This window comes from Moschus berezovskii, chromosome 20 (genome assembly GCF_049115385.1).
Source record: "Moschus berezovskii isolate FMDL1 chromosome 20, NW_MosBer_1.0, whole genome shotgun sequence".
Lineage (NCBI taxonomy): Eukaryota > Metazoa > Chordata > Mammalia > Artiodactyla > Moschidae > Moschus > Moschus berezovskii.
In genome coordinates this window covers 54,661,826-54,680,533 of record NC_142479.1, presented here as the reverse complement: position 1 = coordinate 54,680,533, position 18,708 = coordinate 54,661,826, and the positions used below count along the sequence as shown (strand labels likewise).

Sequence of the window (18,708 nt, the reverse complement as noted above, 5' to 3'; positions counted from 1 at the left end):
GCCTCGACCCTGTCCTTCAAAGCACAAACATTTTAAAATTTTTGCTAAAACCCAACTTATCTTTTATCTTCTTTTTATCATTTGTGCTTCTAATGTCATTTCTAAAAACCACTGCCTAACCCAGGGTCAGGAAGATGTACTCCTATGATTTCCTCTAAAATTTCTTACATTTAGGTCGATGATACATTTTGAGTTAATTTTTGTATATAGTGAGTGGCAGTCCAAATTTGTCATGTGTGGATAGTATTCTAGCCAGGAGAATTCCATGGACTGTATAGTCCATGGGGTCGCAAAGAGTCGGACACTACTGAGCACTGAGCAACTGTCACTTTCACCCAGCTGTACTATCGTCTGTTGAAAGGACTGCTCTTTATCCATTGAGTTATCTTGGCCCCTGTGTGGAAAACCAGCTGACTAAACCTGTTAGGGTTTTTCCGAACTCTCAATTCTACTCCATTAACTCCAAGCATCTATTCTCACTAGGCCTCCCTCTTTGAGTCAGTAACAGAGTGGAGGTTAAAAGAGCTCATTTACCTGAATGGTCCCTCTCAACTCTCTGAGGAGCAGATGCTGGGTGTTGTGCCCAGGCCTGTTCCAGGGCAGGTGGCCTGTCAGGGAGGTGATTTGAGGAGCACAGCACGAACAGGGTGTTCCTGCCCCTCCTGGAGCAGCAGAGTTGTCAACCTGGTGCTCACATTCCTGGGCAGCCCCTCCCCTGGAGGTTGGAGGGAGGAATGGAGAGGGCAGGCTGAGAAGAATGTGGTCGCCTTACATGGCCGTGAGCATGCCCGCCCTGCCCACCCCGCCAGCCGGGACAGCCTGTTGGCCCTTGGGCTGCCTGCCTCAGCACCTCAAATTCTCCAGCTGCCCTGAGGAACCAACCCCCCGGGCAGAGTTCCACCTCCACCAAGGCCAAAGGCAATCAGGGCTCAAAATAGCCAGGCGGCTGAGCCCTGGAGAGCATGCTTGTAGCAGAGGGAGAGGTGGGTGGGCAGACGCCCAGGCCCCGGCTGCCCCCCCGGCTGTTTCGGTGTGCGGTGCAGAAAAGGGGGTGGTGATGGGACCCCAAGCCCTCTCCGCCACATGGGTGGTGTCTGTAAAGCTGTCTTGCCTCAGGGAGGGTGGGATTGGAGAGTGAGAAGGCCCCTAGGAAACTTGAGATAAGGTGAGAATTTCACAAACTGCCTGGCCAGGGCCACCGCAGCTGTGGCCTTTGATCACAGAAAAAGGCAGCAAAGCTGGCGAAGGGAAGTGGAGGGGGTAAGATACTAGATGGGCTCAAGAGGGCTGAGTGACACAGGAGCTGTGGGCATGCAGACGGGCAGCCTCCCTGATAGAGTCAAACACACTTTATTCAACACAGGAATGTCTGAACAGAAGGGCCTTGGCAGGATTCCTGATAAAGAACTCTGCTTCTAACCCCTCTGTCCACAGAGCAAAGGTCATCATGTAAACCACAGGGGCCAGACAGGAGGGGCTCTGCACACGGGCTGGGTCAGGTCACACTGGCTGGCGCAGGGTGATGCTGGGGTGCGGCAGATAGCCTGGGGAGTCACTGAGCAGCTCTAAGCAGCTCCCTTAGACAAGTGTGTGTGTGGGGGTTGACCAATTTAGGGGGTCCTCTCGATCACTGAAGGTCTGCAGATCAATTTAGCTGAAGCGGCCAGGGCTGTCGTGTCAACACATGATTAAAAGGCCCCAAGATCCGTCTCCTGCTGTGGGGGCGACAGGGGAGGTAATGCTCAGGGCCATGCTGCTCTCACAGCCACATGCACTGGCAGCCCTGCCAGTTGCCTCCAATCAGCAAATGGTAAATTACATCGACCTTCCTGCCCAGGACTCACTCACTCGACATGGTGGGCACAGCAGGCAGAAACACCTTGACGACTACAGTTCTGAGACTCATAACTGGGGGTGGACAAGGTCTCCCATCCGCACCAGGAAAGGGCATCAGTCTGGAACCTCTGCGCAGAGGGTGTGCTTGTGGCAGGGCCCAAGCATGGCCTGAGACTCAGCCAACCAAGGGAGCCAGTCAGGACCTCTGTCTTGGGTCCTCCCAGCTGTGCAGGTTTTAGGAAAGGGGAATCTGGGAGGGAGGAGGAGAAGGTGTGAGTTTAGGGTGAGCTTAGGAAGGTGGTGTGGGGTATCTGTGGACACTCTGGGCTGCCAGGGAGAAGCCACGCTTGCTGGCGCAGCTGGGTGGAGCCGAATTCCTGATGAACGAACAAGCACTGAAGATCACAGGGGGTGGGAGGACAAAAACTCCATCTCCCTGGACCCCTCGCTGCTAATCTGAGAGTGGGGAGTGTTAAAGGGCACCCCACCCCCAACCAGGAAGAGAATGGCAGGAGCAGGGGCTCAAAGTCTGGATGTGGACGGTGGAGGGCCCCCCTCTAAGTGCTCTTGGCTCTCGTGTAAATGCACAAACGGGTTCCCCACCAGGGGGCAAAGAAAGCGTGAGACAGAGGCCGGGAGGGCAGGGAGGGTGCCCAGGGTGAATGGGTGTGAGTGACCGTCCGGGCGCGGCTTCTCTAGAATACCACTACACTACCACACACCAAGCTGTGGGTGGCGGGGGACCAGGGGGAGCTGGGGGACCAGGGGGAGCTGGATCGAGCTAAATGCCTCACAGGTGGCTGGGGGAGGGGAGGGGGATGACACAGGTGCCCTGATATCCAGGGGTCACAACCAGCAGGCAAGCGGAGCACAGCTAACCACTGTGGCGGGGAGCAGAGGGCAGCCGGGCACACAGCCCCCTGGAGGCTCAGTCATCAAACTTCCCTTCCCGGATGTGTTCAAAGGAGAAAGGCAGGAACTTGAAGCCATTCCCGCTGTAGAACTTGTTCTGGAACTCCACCCTGGAGAATGGGAAGAGAAGAGTGTCATTCCACAAAAACTTTGGGACTCTACAGAAAGATGCCCCAACCCCAATTTCCTCACGGCCCCTGCTGCCCATGAAGCCCAGACTTCAGCCTGCTTTCAGCCCGTGATGCCCAGGGCCTGCCCTCAGCAAGGGCGCACCGCACCAATGCATTGATTTGGTCCCAGTTCCTGCTGTCCTGCTCAGTGGAAAATGTGTACATGCCAAACTCTGCAGAAAGTTGGGTGCAGAAAACCTTCATTTGGTCTGAGCCTCTAACAGTGATGGGGAAGAGTCCCCCAGCACCCCCTCCTGGCAGGGCCCAGTGTGGACCTCCAATGGAAGTGTCCCAAGTGGAGTGGTGTGAGCTCGTGTAAGGAACCCTGGCAGGGACCACTGTTCTCATTTGTATCTCTTCTCAGGGGAGGAAGGAGAAGCAAGGGTTGTGAGTGAACAAGGAAAGCTTTCAATTTAGGGGAGGAAATTCCCAGGAAAGGGGGAAGTTAGGAGGGGAAGTCTTCTCAAAGCAATGGCAAAAATATTCTCCAACTACAAAAACATCTGAGAAAGTATTCTTCTCTTGGGGACTGAAAGGAAAAACAGCTTTAGCTCCCTTCCCTGGCAGCTCAGCATCCATCCCTGATGGTCTCTCTGGGCCCTTCGAGCTCTGAGGGGGCAGGAAGGCGTCCACGCCTAGAAGCAGGGCCCGGCTGCAAACTCACCCTGGACGGCTGCCCAGCGACCAAATCGCCACCAAATATGGGCAGAAAAATGCATGATTCAGAGGATTAAAAAGCCAAGGAGAGCTGCCTTGAGGAATAGTTTCCACTCAATGCTTTGTGACCCTGGTGGCCTGGATCCCTGCAGCAGCGGGCCGAGCGGGGCTGAGGCAGATTGTGGGCAGCAGGCACCAAGACACTCTCCACCTTCCTGCCTCTCACTCAGCCTTCCGCCAAGACAAAGCAGGAAATCAGCGAAAGGGAGGTGGGAAGGGGACTGTTTGTGGTAGTCCCGAGAGGTCCTCAGAGGCCCCTCAGCCCTGGGGAACTGGCTGAGGACACCAAATGCAGAGCCGCCAACTCCATCCCCCGGGGAGCGAGGGGAACAGGGTTTTCTGTGTGAGCACAAGAGGCGGCAGCTCTTCTCCCCGATCCCACAAACCAGGGGCTGCACCAAGGTCCCCAGAGCCTCCTGACCCCGGAGGAGTCTGGTCAGTGCCTCAGCCACGCCCCCTCACAGAGCACAGGATCCAGGAGGGGGATGCTTCAAACTGAAGTCAGTTGCAGGACTCAGCCCCATGTCCCAACACCCCCATGATAAGGGTCCGGCTCCAGATAGCTCCCCTGGGGAATGCAGTGGGGGTGGGGGTAGGTTTCAGCTTCTCCCGGCTCTGAGGACTGAATCCTCCATGCTGGGTAGGCTGTGTGTGCAGAGGCAACAGCATTTCATGTCATTCAACCATGTACAGCCAGACCGTGGGCAAGTCACCTTGGGGTCTGTGATGTATCTGACCTCTGGCTCACTCATCACACAAACAGTTCTGATCCAAATTGGCTGAACGGAGAAGCTGCAGATGTGTTCACAGGCCCAAGGGGTCAGAGGCAGGGGTCTCTTGCCATCACCCTGCCTGCTTCATGTATATCAGGGGACCCAGGCCTGGGAGGGGGCACATACATTCTACTGTGTGAGCGGATGGGCGGTCCCTCTGACACACCACCTGATGCCCCCTTGCCCACTAGCTGCCACTTAAGGACTTAGGGTGGTGCCCACCGGGACACTGTGGGTATTTCAAGACCAGTGTGGCTCCACTTCTTGGTCGTACTTGCCCCAACCTCCCAGTACAAAGCTGGAAAGCAGTTTCCTTGCTGGTCTCTCCCCCGCACCCCCCGGCCAGGAACCATGTGCTTCCTGAGAAAGTACAGACATGAAGTTCTTTGTGCTGGGGCGCAGCGGGACCTTGCTGGCTGCCCTCTAAGTCCTTCCTTCTCGGGGGAATGGGGGGGTAGGAGGCTCTGCTTGGGACGCCTCCAGGGCCTTACCACGCCCCAGGCCATTAAAATGCATCTCCAACTCAGCAGCTGTGAGGAGAGCCTCGGGCAGTCGGGCGGGGTTCTGTCACTCTGCCAGCTCCCACACCTGGCAAAGGCCACCTAGTGGCCTGGAAGGACTGACTGGGAGTCCCCGGAGAGAGCACCCCTGCTATGTGACAGAAATCTTATTTTCTTGAGTGAATGAAGGGAGAAAGCCTGGGCCTCTTCCCTTCCCTGCTGGGGTGTGGCCGACGGGAGGCAGTTTTAGAAAGACGGTCCTATCCTGATCTGAGCAGTGCTGGGCCTGCAGCACACAGCCAGTAGATGACCCCTGTGCGGGGCCGTGAGGTCAGCCCAGGGGGCTACATTTCAGCAGTTTTCATTCTCCTGAGCAGCCACTCCCTTAGCCACCCGCGGTGCCTGGCTGTGATGCCACTGTATTCCTTACAATCAAACTGGCCCCCAAATCTACCCCTTTAGCCCCAAGTCTGTGAGTGTGCATGTGGAACCTGCTAGGTAGGAAGGGATGAAGTTCCTGTGAAGGTAGGTCATGGGGGTAACAAGTTTTCTGTTAACATCAATCAGGTGTCCACAGTTCAAACCACAAATCACACCCCCGCCTTTGCCTTTTCTGAGGAAGAAAAGACCTTTCATTATGGTAGGCAAGAAGGCCACACTGCACATGGCTGGTGGGAGGAAAAGACAGACGTAACTCAGGAGGAGACAGAATTAGCAGGTGGGTGCATGAATTCACCTGCTGTTTCCACATGTCCTTCACCTCCTCCTGTCCCTACATGACCCTCAGACTCCAGGTTTATCCTTGTTATCAAGTCAGATGTTTTTCTTCTTGTTCCCACTGAAGAGACCCAGAACTTGTGTAATGGGGCAGTCCTTGCAGCAGAATCAAGAAAGCCCAGCTGAACACCAGGGGTAAAGTGACAGGTATGAAGATGCCCAGGCTGGAAGCCAGGAAAAGATTGCAGCAACGTCCCTGCAGACATTTTCAGCGGGCCCAGCTGTTCCCACCCCTCACAGGATGGTCATAACTCAGAATGCCTGCAGTCCTGCTGGACTCAGAAGATCCGGAGATCCTCGGGGCATGACCACACTCAGCCAGGAGGGGGTGCACGAGCACCAGCTTCATTCACCCCTTTGCAGTGGCAGGGGAAAACAAAGGCCTCTAGGGATGGGATTCTCAAAGTTGCACAAAGGAATTTTCACTGCTGTTTTCTCGCCTATCCAAAATTTCCACTACCAAACAACCACCACCCTGCAAGTATGATACAGTATTTGATGAGTCTATTTCTTGCAAACTACATCTGCGAGGCATTCAAGTGGTCTCATGTGCCTCCCCTTGGGGTCTCTCTTTTAACAGACTGAAGAGAGCACTTACAGGGGCCACAGCCCTCTCTGCAGGGCAGCCCCATCTGCATTTGATCTCAGGTTTGATGTGCCAGGGCACCAGGGCAGTCACTTGGTCTGTGCATTATTTCCTACTTAACTGCAGCAACCTTGTCACATGGACATTATCTTCTCTTTTCACAGGAGAGAAAGTGAGGTTCAGAAAGGCAAGTGCTGTCCTCAGGGTCGCCCAGCCAGTGCCAGCAGAGCTGGAATTTAAACTCGGGTCACCCGATTCTGAAGCCTGCTCACTCACCACCTGTTGCTTCCTCAGGCTCATTCATGAGGACTTTCACTCGAAGCCCACAGGTGAGTCTGAGGAAGAAGAATCCTTCTGGCAGCAAAGCATGACCTCCAATCACCACAATTCACTCTGGACATCAGGCCCAGGCAGCCCCTCCCTGCTCCATGTGGGCCTGGCTCACTGCTGACAGGTCTGCTCCAGCTCCTTGACTGCTCTCCACTGACCTGGGGGTAGGTAACAGGCTCCCCACTCGGGCTGGAGTCCAGGTAGGTTGGTCACTGTTCCCTGGAGTCCAGCGCTCAGGAGACAGAGAAGTGAATAGGAAAGGAAGGAAGCCAAGAGGGTAAGAACAAGTGAGTCACTGCAGGCTGGCAGCACCGGGTGGTGAGGAAGTGTGTTGGGGCGAGCGTGCGCTGATAAGCTGAGAGCGGGTGGTGCGCCAGCAGTCGGGCCACTAGGCCGGCCCAGACTCCTGGCTCCCAGTAAACAACAGCTGGGCGGGGAGGGGACGTGGGGGAGGACAGGGCCAGGCCTGAGAAAGCACGGAGTCCTGACGCGGATTCTCCTAAAGGAGCTTTTGAGGGAAGAGTCAGTCCTGGCCACGACTCCCCCTCCCACGCCTCACTTTCCCCTCTGCCAATTAGAACAACAAACGAAGGAATTTTTGAGCAGGCTCAGCTGAAAACAAGTCAGGCGAGAAAAAAACAAAGATAAGGGGAGTGGGGAAGAGGTTTCTCAGGTTCAGATTTTAGTTTTCTTCAGGTTTTGAGAAGCAACAGAAAGAGTCACAGCCCTCTCTCCTGACACTGAGATCATGAACACTACAGAGCATCTCGTCTAGGGAGCCCAAAGGGAGGGGCAGTGAGTCTGTGAGCCCCTAAACTGGCACAACTGTGTGTGCACATTTCAGGTCTAAGGCTTCCAGAGCCGATAGACCCCAAAAAGAGAGGGAGAATCACAACATAAAGGGAGAAATGGAGACTCAAGAAGGCAGGGTTTGAGGTCAAGTAGCCAGATAAAGTACGGTACGGCCAGTTTTCAATATAAACATGTCCCATGGACATCTGGGAAATACAAAAAGAAAAGTTCATTGTTTATCTGAAATCCAAATTTAACTGAGGGCTCTGTAATTTTATTTGTTAAATCTGCCAACCTTACTCTGAAGTCATGGAGTCACAGTCCAGACCAGAACCCACCTCTCCACTCTGCAGGACTCGAGCCACTTCCATCCACAGCCATTAAGAGCCACAGACAACATTCAAGAAAGAAAACAAATCCAAAACCTGCCCTTCTGAAGAGGTGTCTTCAGTGTACCCAGCAACACGCTCTGGAACAGGAATCCCCCTACTCACACAGAGCTGCCGGGGTCCCACCTAAAGACACTGGCGCCACGACAGGATAAGGGGACAAGACAAGGGCAGAGTGTGCTCCAGTGCCTCCCTGGACTTAGAATCTACTCCACAGCTGCTTTCATTGCTCTTAAGACAGGAAAGAGTTAAATGCCAGTGCAAAACACCCCAAACAAACAAAGACCCCAGAAGATCTCTAAAGGCATAATCAGGACACTGAAGAAGAAGGCTGAACACAGGAGAGCGACTCTGACAGCACACAACAGGGACTTCTCCCTGGAGGCCAGGAAAAGTGAGCTGTGCTGTTCAGAGGACACTTCCTGAGGTTCACTACCAAGTACGTCCTTGGGCATGAGGATGTGAAAGCAGACACTTCTTAGTGTCTTCAGATTTTGGACTAGCGTAAAACTGCCCTCTGTGCAGCTAAGGACACACTCCCGCCCCAGCCCGCGCTGCTCCTCACCAGTGTAACCGCAGCGCATGCAGAAAGGCTGAGAGGCCCTCCATGATCAGGAGGATGGCCACGGTCAGGGTGGCGAAGGCGGCAAAGATGAAGAACAGCGCCAAGCCCCCGGCCAGGCTCTTCACCTTCAGGCCGATGTGGATCACCATGGTCCAAAGCACCTCGGACAACTCTGGGGATGGGGAGAGACAGGACATCGGTTCAGTCAGGCCGGGGGTGCTGCAGGCCATGCACCTCGCTCTCCATCTCACCCACCGCAGTATGCCCTGCCCCCTGGCTTCCTGCGACCTCAACAGCTAACCTGGCAAAAGCATGGATCCTCCCAGATGGATGTCACTCTCCCGGGATTCGGGAGTCCATAATTCTGGAGCCCTAAGGTAATTTCCACTCTCTTTAAGCCCCCACAGGAGGGAGTGTCCAAGCAAGAGGGACAGACATGGCTTCTGACCTGAGAGAAATACACTCACGTGCATGAGCGAGGCTGAGGGCCCAGAGCCGCAGGTAGGAGGCGGTGTTGGAGATGCAGCCCAGGCAGTACTCGATGGTGTGGATGGCCTGGTGCACCATGGTGTCTCCAAAATCAAACTGTCAGGGGAGGAAACCAGATAGCAGAAATGAGGTGGGGAGGGGAGCGTGCAGGGGTCTGAGTGCTGGCATGAATGGCTACCTGGGCCCAGAGCCCCTGGTGCTGAATTCCTGGTGGGGACACTTTGGTGGGACCACCCCCGAAGATCCTGCCTGGCTGGGCCCCCAGCTGGGCCCCACCCTGCCCCTCAAAACACTACATTGTAATGAACTACATCTTAATGACTCTTCTCAACACATCTGCTTTTTCTCCCCACTAGGCTGTCAGCTCGGGAGTGGGGTGCACGCTGGGGTAAGAGCTGTCTGGCAGTTCTGTTCTGGCTTAACTTCCACCTCGTGGAGCCTGAGAGCAGAGCACCCTGTTCTCAAAGAGCCAGGAGGGCAGGAAGGGCTCTTCCCTGGGATGTGTGTTGGGGGATAGGCCACTAGGCTGGAAACTACCTGGAGGAGACTAAACTTCTGCAGCCCCTTATTTTCCCAACACGTGGGCAGCAAGGTAACTCCCTGTTAAAATAGAGACTTCTGAAAAGATCACACAGGGACATTTTGGCAAAGTCTTACAAATTCCTACTCAGGCAGGTGATGAAGGTCAAACAGAACACGTATTATCTATTAGGTCTGTCTTCCTCACGCTCCCTTTCTTCCGGTTTTCCTTGCAACATCAAAGATTATTTCCAGCATAAGGAGGAGGGGCTGTGGGGAGCTTCCTGTTAGGCCTGCTCAGGGTGCAGCCCTAGGTATGCTTCCAGGCCTCACTCTCCCAGGTCAGCCACTGAAGGCAGGGAGGCAGGCAGCCCCTCCCGACAGGGCCCAGACCAGACCCAGTGAGCAAAGAACCGCTGCCCAAATCACCTTTCCAAGCCTGCCCTGCCCGCAGGTCAGAGTCTGTTTTTCACCAGTTTCTTTCCAGATTCACATGACTTGACCCCCAAAAGATACCAGAAAGAACTACCTTGAGAAACGGCACGAGGGCAGAAGAGGAGGGCTGGGCTGGCTGGTGATGCGCTAACAGCCCAGGCCTCTCGAGCATGGCCAGCGGCGAGGGGCGCCAGCTCCATCTCGCCATCTCTGGCGACTGCCTCATTTTCCCTCACCCTTATCTATACCAAGAGTATTTCTGGGCTTTTCTTCTGAAATAGGCTCTTGCAAAGTCTTCCAGTTACCCTGAAAACTAGGGTAACCATAGTTACCCCAATCCTGACAATGTTGTTAAGAGCTTTTTGCCACCGCTGCTGGCTGTCACCCCACAGTCCACGCTCCAAGGAAGGACAGGTTCCCATCTCCACGGAGTGCAAGGCTTTACTAACAGCTCTGTGAAAGCAGTGACTGTGGGCTCCCTTAGAACCAGATCCTTTCAGCAATTTTATTCCACCCTGCGTTTCTCCCATTAACAAAGAAAGGAGAGAGATGGAAGAGGAAGCTTTCCTTCCAGGCGTTACCCTCGCTTTCTCCTCTTTCACTCCCAACTTCCTACTGTGTAATCTTGGGCAAGTTTTCATACCTGTATACTGGGGGCGGGGCGGGGGAGATAATAAGTGGGGTGAGAATTAAGTAAGAAACCAGCCAAGCAGTTAGGAGTCCGTCACTGTCCCACGTGAGTCAGCTACGACTGACAAGGAGCCACGGCAGACGCCCTAATTCTCTACCGGCCTCCTGGCCGCCCCATCATGACTGTCCTCACCTGCTGCGCCCTCTTAGCTCCACATACCTCCCAGGCTTGCTCCCCTTAGCTCCCAGCGTAAGGTCTGACAGAGAGCCTGTGACTGAGCCTCTGCAGCATCTGTCACCATTGCCTTGTCCTCCTCCTCTCCTTGACACGCTCACTTTCTCTTGGTTTTTCTCTCCTGTAGCACTGCCGCTCAGGCCTTCAGCAGCCACCCCAGGAGGAGCTCCCAAGGGGCACCTCTACTTCCACGTTGCGGGTTTCCAACCAGCTGTCCACATCTCCTCCTGCCATACTGCAGGTGCTTCAAACTCCACACCACCCAAAATGAACTCACTGACTGCTCTCCTCTGACCCTCCAGACCTACTTCTACTCCTCTGGGATCATGACTAGAGCCTGGAAGTCGAGCTTGACTTCTCACTCACTCCCACTGCCTGCGTTCACGAAGGCCCGAGGCCTGCAGCTTTTACTTCCTCCATCTCTTACTGCTCCCTTCCTTCCCAACTCCCACTGCCAATGTCTGACTTCCCTCCAGGCCTCCCAGGTCTTTCCTGACCCCTCTCAGGCTGTGCCCCTCCCCCACCCAATATACCCTCTACCCTTCTCCCCTAGGGTATTTCAGCAATGGTACATATTGGGTTACTTGCAGCTTCACTGCCCCGTGACGCTCCTTCTTGCCTAATACTCTACTATGGCTGCTGTCTGCCAACCTCTAGTCTTACTTCTCACCAGTCCCTCAACTCCTGACTGCGCTCCAGCAAGCTGAAAACGTGTTTATCCCCAAAATGTGTCTTTATGGTAACTATCCATACTACGGGTCTGCGTTCCCTCTGGCCCTCCCTCCACAAAGGACTCTGGCTTGACCAGGCTAACCTCAGCAATAATTCCCTCAGGGAATCCTTTCTAGGGGTCCTCTTCCCCACCCTCACCCCAGTGTTGTGCAGGTGCCCTCTTCCTGTGTTCCCACAGCATCCTGGGCACACCTTGATCACAGCATCTGTCACCCAGACTGTCTTCTCAATTAGTCTGGGAGCTCCCTGAAGGCAAGGCCTTGTTCTTTTTCTTCTCTCAGTTTCTGCAGCACTACACAGAGTTCCTGGCACATGGAGGGTGAACGAACGAATGGGCTGGGTGACCGTTATCTGGTGAGACGACACGGGAGGGCGAGGTCCCACTGACCCCTGCTGAATGGTTACAGCCTTCAAAGACTTCCCAGACAATTGCGGGGCCGGGCTCTAGTCTGCAGCTGGACAGAGGCCCCCAGGGAGAGGGTCTTCTGCCTCCACTTGTGACCTATTTAGATATCTGAGACAGTTATCTGAATGTCCTCACTACTTATGATGCTATGGGAAACAATCTCTGAGGGAGTTGGGGGTGGGGCCAGAGACTGGGAAGGCTGAAATCCAGTCCATCTTGTTTGCATGTCCACTCCCCTGGGACAAGGCCACCTATAAGAAGTGAGCTGGAGGCACTGGTGCTGGAGGCAGCCTTACTGGGAGAGGGCTGGGCTCCTCACTGACACGGACGCATTCCGACCTGGCCCTTCCAGGCGGCTCAGCCTGTGGCCATGCACAGAGAAGTGGTCCGGAGGAACAGAAGCTCCCAGCCAAGGAGTCTCTCCAGCCTTCAGGAAGACCGAGCACTGTCTGCTTCCACACAGAATAGCAAAGCCTTTCCCATTCCCATCCCACTGCCCACTTACAGAGGACCAGGGAAGCCAGAAAAGGGAAAGGGTCACAGGTCTGGGTATTTCAGAGAGAAATTTGGGGAGAAGATGCAAACAGTGCAGCAATGCCTACTAAAAACCCAATTCAAAATGTGTACATGGCTAAGTGAATTAGGGCCGAGCTAGAAGGCCTTCTGGTCTGGCTGTGGCCTGAACGTTTAGCCAACTTTCTTTCTACTCTGTTACTCTCTATGTGTGGCTGGGATAATATGAACTCCTTGCATGCAGATGGACTGTTTTTTTCTGGGATGCATCCTAGAGGCAAAGCCTCCTTTTGAAAGCTGTCTATCTTCCAACTGGGTCACATGGAGGTAAAGGTGACCCCCAGCAAAGGTCCAGCATTCTCACTCCAAGCATCATCAAGCCGATGAGGGCAGCAGGAAGAGGTGGGCTGCATCTCAGGGAGGAAGGGTAAGCTTTCCCATAAGCACTCAGAGGAGCAAGGAGAAAATGGTTACCCCCAGGGCAGAGCGACTATACATAGCATCACAGAGAGGAAGGCAGAGGCTAACAGGGTTTAACTCCCAAGGGGAGTCACTTCAAGAATGCCAGTGCAGACATTACTTGCAGCTCCTTGTAAAGCCATTCTCAAGGCATTAGATCAGCAAAGTCAATGAAACAGAGACAGAGGTGACTGACATGAGATGCAGTTAATGGAGATGAGCTTCTTCAGAGCACAGATTCACAGACTGGTTAGAGATGGCCAGTGAGATGCAGGGTACACGGGTGTCACATGGGGCCCCAGGATGCGGCAGGGACAGCAGAGTGATGACAAGGACGGGAAGAGAAGCCCCAGATAAACATGAAGCCAAAGCCAGCTGGTTTCTTACCACTTCATCCTCGGTAGGCTTGAAAACACAAATTTACACTTAGTGGGAAGCCACACCACACACAAGGTCACAAGTCATAAGCACCATTGCTTCTTGGTGGGGGTGGGGGACCGTGAATGTTAAATGTTCTAACATGTTAGAGACAGGCGTCCTCAGCACAAATAGAAAGCAAAATCAGCAGTGTTTGCAGTGCTGGTACTTATTTTGAAAAGGCATCCCAAGCCTTGCCATTTCTATTTTAAAGAAGTCGTACACATAGTAGACGCGGTCAGTCATACTGCACAGTTCAGTCCCCTGGGTCTCCAATTCCTATTCTTTATGCTTTAAAAAGAATATAGTGGATAGATGAGATTCAAAGTTCAGCTCAGAGGCTTTGTGGTACAAACGGTCAGGCAAGGAGACTGATTCAAAAAAAACTGAGCTTGGAGGTAGTGGTTTAAGGAAAAGTCTAGCATGTTCAGACTTCACCCTCCCTTTAAAAAGTAGGCAAGTAACCCCTTTAAAAGGCTCACGGAACATATCTGCCACAAGAGCACATTAGTGGAGCAGGACTTCAAAAACCCAGTGATTGAAGTTCACATGGGAGCCAGTCTGAGGAGGGGCAAGGGACAAAGTGGCCACCAAAAGTGGCCAGTTTCTGCTGTTAGAGCTGGGGCATTGGGGCTGGCTCTGCCTCAGTCCGAGGAGGGTGGTCAGTAACTGATTCACACGCAGGGTTACTGCAGGCCTCACAGAACTCAAGAAGCTGGACAACAGAACAAAATTGCTACGGGCTCAGCAAGCAACACCTGGAGTTTAGAGCAGAGGCCACTGGAAAAAAAGCTGAGAGGCCCTAAGAGGTCCAGAAGGCAGGAGGATGCTCAGTATTAGTATTTTCATCTTTCAAGGAGCAGACAGGAGTGAGGCCACTTGGGGACACAAGACTAGGGCTGACCCGAGATGGGAAGAGAGGAAGCCCACACCACTGATCTTACCTCCTCCGCGTCCTCTGAATGGGTGGAGAGCTGGTCATGCTGAATAATCTCAGCATCCTCCTCTGTCGGTCCGTTGCCCACCCTGATCCCACCAAAGTTGAGAGTTCCCTACACAGATGAACAGAAAGAGTAGAATTTGCCTGGGCTTTAATGTGACATTCTGTGATGTGGGGAAGGGCGATGGTTAGTACATACAAACCTCAGAAAAGCATAGATTCTAACAACAAAAACAAAACCCGCTGATGAAACAGCTAAGTAAAATCAAGCCACTCTTTCCACCCCAACCACCTCTGCCCAGGCCCAGCCCAATCTACATGTACCACCTCAGTCTGATGAGAGGCAACAAGCAGTTTCTACTGCACCAAGAGACACCAACCTTGCCTCGGCCAATGACAACTGAGAATCCTGCTTGTGTGAAAAGCTTAGTGGGAAGAGACTCTCCTAATAAGCATGGCTCTATCTGTAAAGGCTTCAATGACCTAACTTTTTCTGGAACTAAAGATTACACTTTCTAAGAGGGAGGGAAGTCAGATGGCCTGGTGATTGCAACCTGGTCGGCTAAGATTTCAACAGGAGACCGACAGTTTCAGCAACCTCTCCCCCAAATGTACTGGGTCCTTGCCCAGGAACAAAGGACTTTCTAGGTCACACAGAACAGGGAAAAAAAGCTTAATGTACATTAGCTTGCAGCTAGAGAATACCGAGTTAGGCTCCTATCCTTCAGGGGAGGACTCTGAGTGCTAACACAACTTTTTCACAGGCACGTGGGCAGATGCTGACTAGGTGCCTGCTGCCTCTCACTCCATAGGCGTGTTGAGCAGGGTCCCCAAGACCAGAATTTCTAAGTCAGCCTGATCTGGAAAAGTTTGGGTTTATTGAGGCAAGGGGATTCTTTGGGTATAAAAACCAGGCTGAAGTGGGGTTAAATGTGGCAGATACCAATTAGTGCTAACCTGCCACTTGAGTGAAAAGGAACCAAGGAAAGAGCTCTGAGACCTACTTCATGTGGCTGCCATCCAGGGAGCCAAACAAGGCAAGAGTTCAAAGACTGCTCTCCTGGAGAATGGCCTCCCAGCAGCGCCACTGACAATACACAAGTGGTTTGGGACAGCTGCCCCAAGGCCCCGACTTGGTGCTTCACCTCTGGTGTGCATCTCTGACCAGAGCATGCGACCACTGACCCTCCAGGTTTGGGCAGATTCTCTCTTTTCTTCTAGTAACGGTTCTCACAAGCTCGTCAGAGAACCGGTTGTATCAGAATCACCTTGAAAGCTGCATTTCACTAAATAGACAGTCTCGAATATCACCTCTAGAAATGGTAAATTTAATAGGTCAAGGGTGGGGCCTAGAAAATCTGTGTCTTAAAAAATATTTCCCCAAGGACAAACTGTATGATCGTTTTGATTGTCTACCGAAATTGAAAAGGCGTGCCCCCCAATATGCACACTCCCTTTGAGGCAGTAAGCCCACTGCTAGGAACATCTATGCCTGTGAAGTTTTATCAGGATACAAGGACAAGGATGTTGTATTATTCAGAACAGCAAAGAATTGGGAACAACCACCAGAGCCATCTATAAGGGGATGGTTACATAATTTGAGCACATCCAACAGACAGTCCTATGGACTGCTGGGCAACTCTAAGGGTACTGTGAGGAAACAATAAGTCAAGGGGCAGAAGAGTGCTACAATTTAAAACCCAACTGCTAATGTTTTAAACCTATATACCTGGACATACGTATATACGTATTTCTATCAATAGATGACAGATATATGCTGATATTGGCAGAAAAAAATTTAAAGGCAAAATTCCCCACTTTAACAATAGCCTGGAGGAGGAGGTGGGGGAAGCTTCACTATCAGTACTGTTTACAGCCCTAACCAAGTGCACCTATAGATTTTAGTTTTTCGTGTCAGGAGGAGGTGACACATAATGCCACGAGGGGTCATGGCATTATGGGCAATCTCTATGTCTTCCTCCACTTCTCTGTTCTGTTCTAACACCTAAGAAACAAGTTCAAGGTTCACCAGGTGATTCTGATGTGCAGTCAGATCTGGGAACTGCCCCAGGCACCTCCAGGTTGTGTAACTATTACACTTGACAACCCCTGAGAGGCGGACTGAACATATAACACAAGTGTACACTCTGCAGCACCTTTTGCATCACACTGGTGACAGGACAGGACTCCTGAGTATCCTGGGGTGGGTCCTTGGGTGCCTGGGTTGAGGAAGCAGGCTTTAGGGCCTAAAGCAGAAAGTTGTTTCTGAAGTTTTCCCCAGCCAGCAGATGAAGTGAGGGGGCAGCCAGGTTAAACCTCCCAGCCAGACAGAATAAGGGTCCCTTCAGAACAGAGGAAGTGTGAGGTATAGGAAGGGAGATGAGACACACACATCAGCAGAAAGAAGAAAAGAAAAAATTAAAACTACGATACACTGCTTACAGATGACCAAGAGGACAGAGGACAGAACAAAACCAGATCTGTGTTCATATCCTCAGCTCTTGGGGTCAAGAATCTAGGGCCCTCATAATGGAATGATCATCCTGTTGCATTCAGGCTGCTCTCCAGAAATAGATGTTTGACTAAAGAACCAGTGGGCTAAGGAGTCCCTCCAAATGAGCAGGTTTCCCAACTGGGGACTTTTAACTTGGATGGTAACACAGAAGAGAATGCTAGATTTAAAAGCATCAAGACTGATGCAGCAGAATCACACTTTAAATTAAGACTAGAAGAAAAAAGAGCACATGGGAAGAATGATAATACATGGACAGATTGCTTTAGGGTCTTTTTTTCCCCTCTCATAAAAGAGAGTAAGTCCCCATTTGAAAATAATTTTAAGCAGCAACATTTAGATATCTTCTGATTCAAGTAGACTAGTTCTAGAAGAATAATTAGTTTTTGGAGTTAAAAGGATCAGGAACACCTAATGAATTAAATGGTCACCATCTAAATATTTTATTTATTTAAAAGAGTATGATGCCACTAGAATACAACAGAACATGAAGAACAGCTACCGGTGAGATTTCAAAAATATTACAGATTCATTATTACCCAGAATAGATTGGGCTAATTTGGTATTAGTGCATTATAAGATTTTGGTTAAGAGATGTTTTAAGGACAAATAATGAAATGCTTAAGGTTCAAAGGCTGTCACTGAATCATGAGCTAGCACTGGAAGAAGGAAAGACTGAAATAGAAGATGACTTTGTTATTACACCAGGTGAAAAGTACACGAGACACATGGCAGGGATGAGGTCTCAATGAACAGCTGAGGATGTGAGGGTTTCTGAGTCTATCATAGAAAAGGAGACACGTACAATCCTCCACTGGAAAGAGAGTAAGTCACAGCTAATGTGGACCAAATGTCCAAGCATCACTTTGAAGCAGATCTTGAAAGTGAAGGGAAGTCAATTCAAGAATCACAGGGATATTCTCACTCCATGCTAAAAAAAAAAATCATTCAACACAGGGTCACAAAATACACACATGACAACGGATGAGTCCAAGAGCTGCCCTCTTGGATTAAGATGATGGGCTTGGAGAGGGTATGACAAACGTCCTGCATTCACAGACATGACTGTACTTATACACTGAATGGAAACTTAGTGGACCAGTGGTAAAGATGACACCAGAATCTGTTCCTAAGAGGTGGAGGTTGTTTTCTGTCATCGTCTCAAGGAGTAACAAGGATATCCTTTCCAAGAGCACATGTGGCCCATGCTCTCAACATACTTAAAAAGAATTCTGCTGCACTGTTTGCCACCTCTTTAAACAATATGTGATGGTTTGTTGGTTTTAATTCACTCACTGTTGCAGCCGCTGCTGCCTCTAGTCCCTGTTGGCTCGGGGTTGGGCTGACTGGGGCCTCCACAGGTTGCCCTTCCTGATAGTGAATGGGAGAAAAGACGAAGGGAGAAGGAAACAAGAGAGGGAGGGAGTGAAAGGGGAGACGAATGGAGGGCACATGGGAGGATGGAGATGGTCAGAAAAGGGAGAAGGACGGTCTGGTAACTCAGCTGCTCTCCAACAGGAGTAACAATCTAACAGCCGTATGAGAGTCATGCAATATGATCTTTCAGGCTTTACCAGGCAATGTCATAAGTAAGCATTACTGCAGTGCCAGAAACGGATATTTAGTAACTTAAGTGTGTGTGTAATTCAGATGCACACGTACATAAAGTAAGTACAAGTATGCATGCTGCTTTTTTAAAAAGAAAAAACGTCAATGTGCTTTAAACCAAATCTTTCCCTACACCGGATGTTTTGGCTGGTCAAAGTATCACGGTCTCATTTTAAAAGAAAATGTCTTGGTGTCAGCTCTGTGGTTGCCCAGGCAAACCACATGAGTGGGTTCGCCGTCTGCAGCTCCAGCAGCCTTGCTTCGGCTGATGCTGCAGTGAGACGGGCCCAGACCTGGATTCTGCTGAGCACAGCATGAGCAAAGCTCCACCATGAAAGGTGAAAACTATGACTTGTTCTTGCCACCTGGGCTACTCAAAGCTGAATATCTGGATGTCTGAACACCAATTACATGTTTGTTTTTTTCTTTTCAGCAAGTCCAGGGCTCATGCTGGGATACAACATGA

General features: G+C 51.6%; 1 protein-coding gene across 5 annotated transcripts in view; it reads right to left on the bottom strand.

The window, feature by feature from the left end:
- Positions 1 to 1,331: 1,331 nt before the first annotated feature.
- Positions 1,332 to 18,708, bottom strand: part of ATP6V0A1 (ATPase H+ transporting V0 subunit a1) — a 58,133-nt gene continuing 40,756 nt past the window's right edge. For all 5 annotated transcript variants that reach the window (XM_055407894.2, XM_055407890.2, XM_055407891.2 and 2 more), the window contains 4 exons: positions 14,127 to 14,234; positions 8,815 to 8,932; positions 8,348 to 8,519; positions 1,332 to 2,858 (listed from right to left, as the gene is read on the bottom strand). In XM_055407894.2, coding sequence (XP_055263869.1) covers positions 2,765 to 2,858; positions 8,348 to 8,519; positions 8,815 to 8,932; positions 14,127 to 14,234 — 492 coding nt within the window. In that variant the 3' untranslated portion in view covers positions 1,332 to 2,764. The remainder of the gene's footprint in view (positions 2,859 to 8,347; positions 8,520 to 8,814; positions 8,933 to 14,126; positions 14,235 to 18,708) is intronic.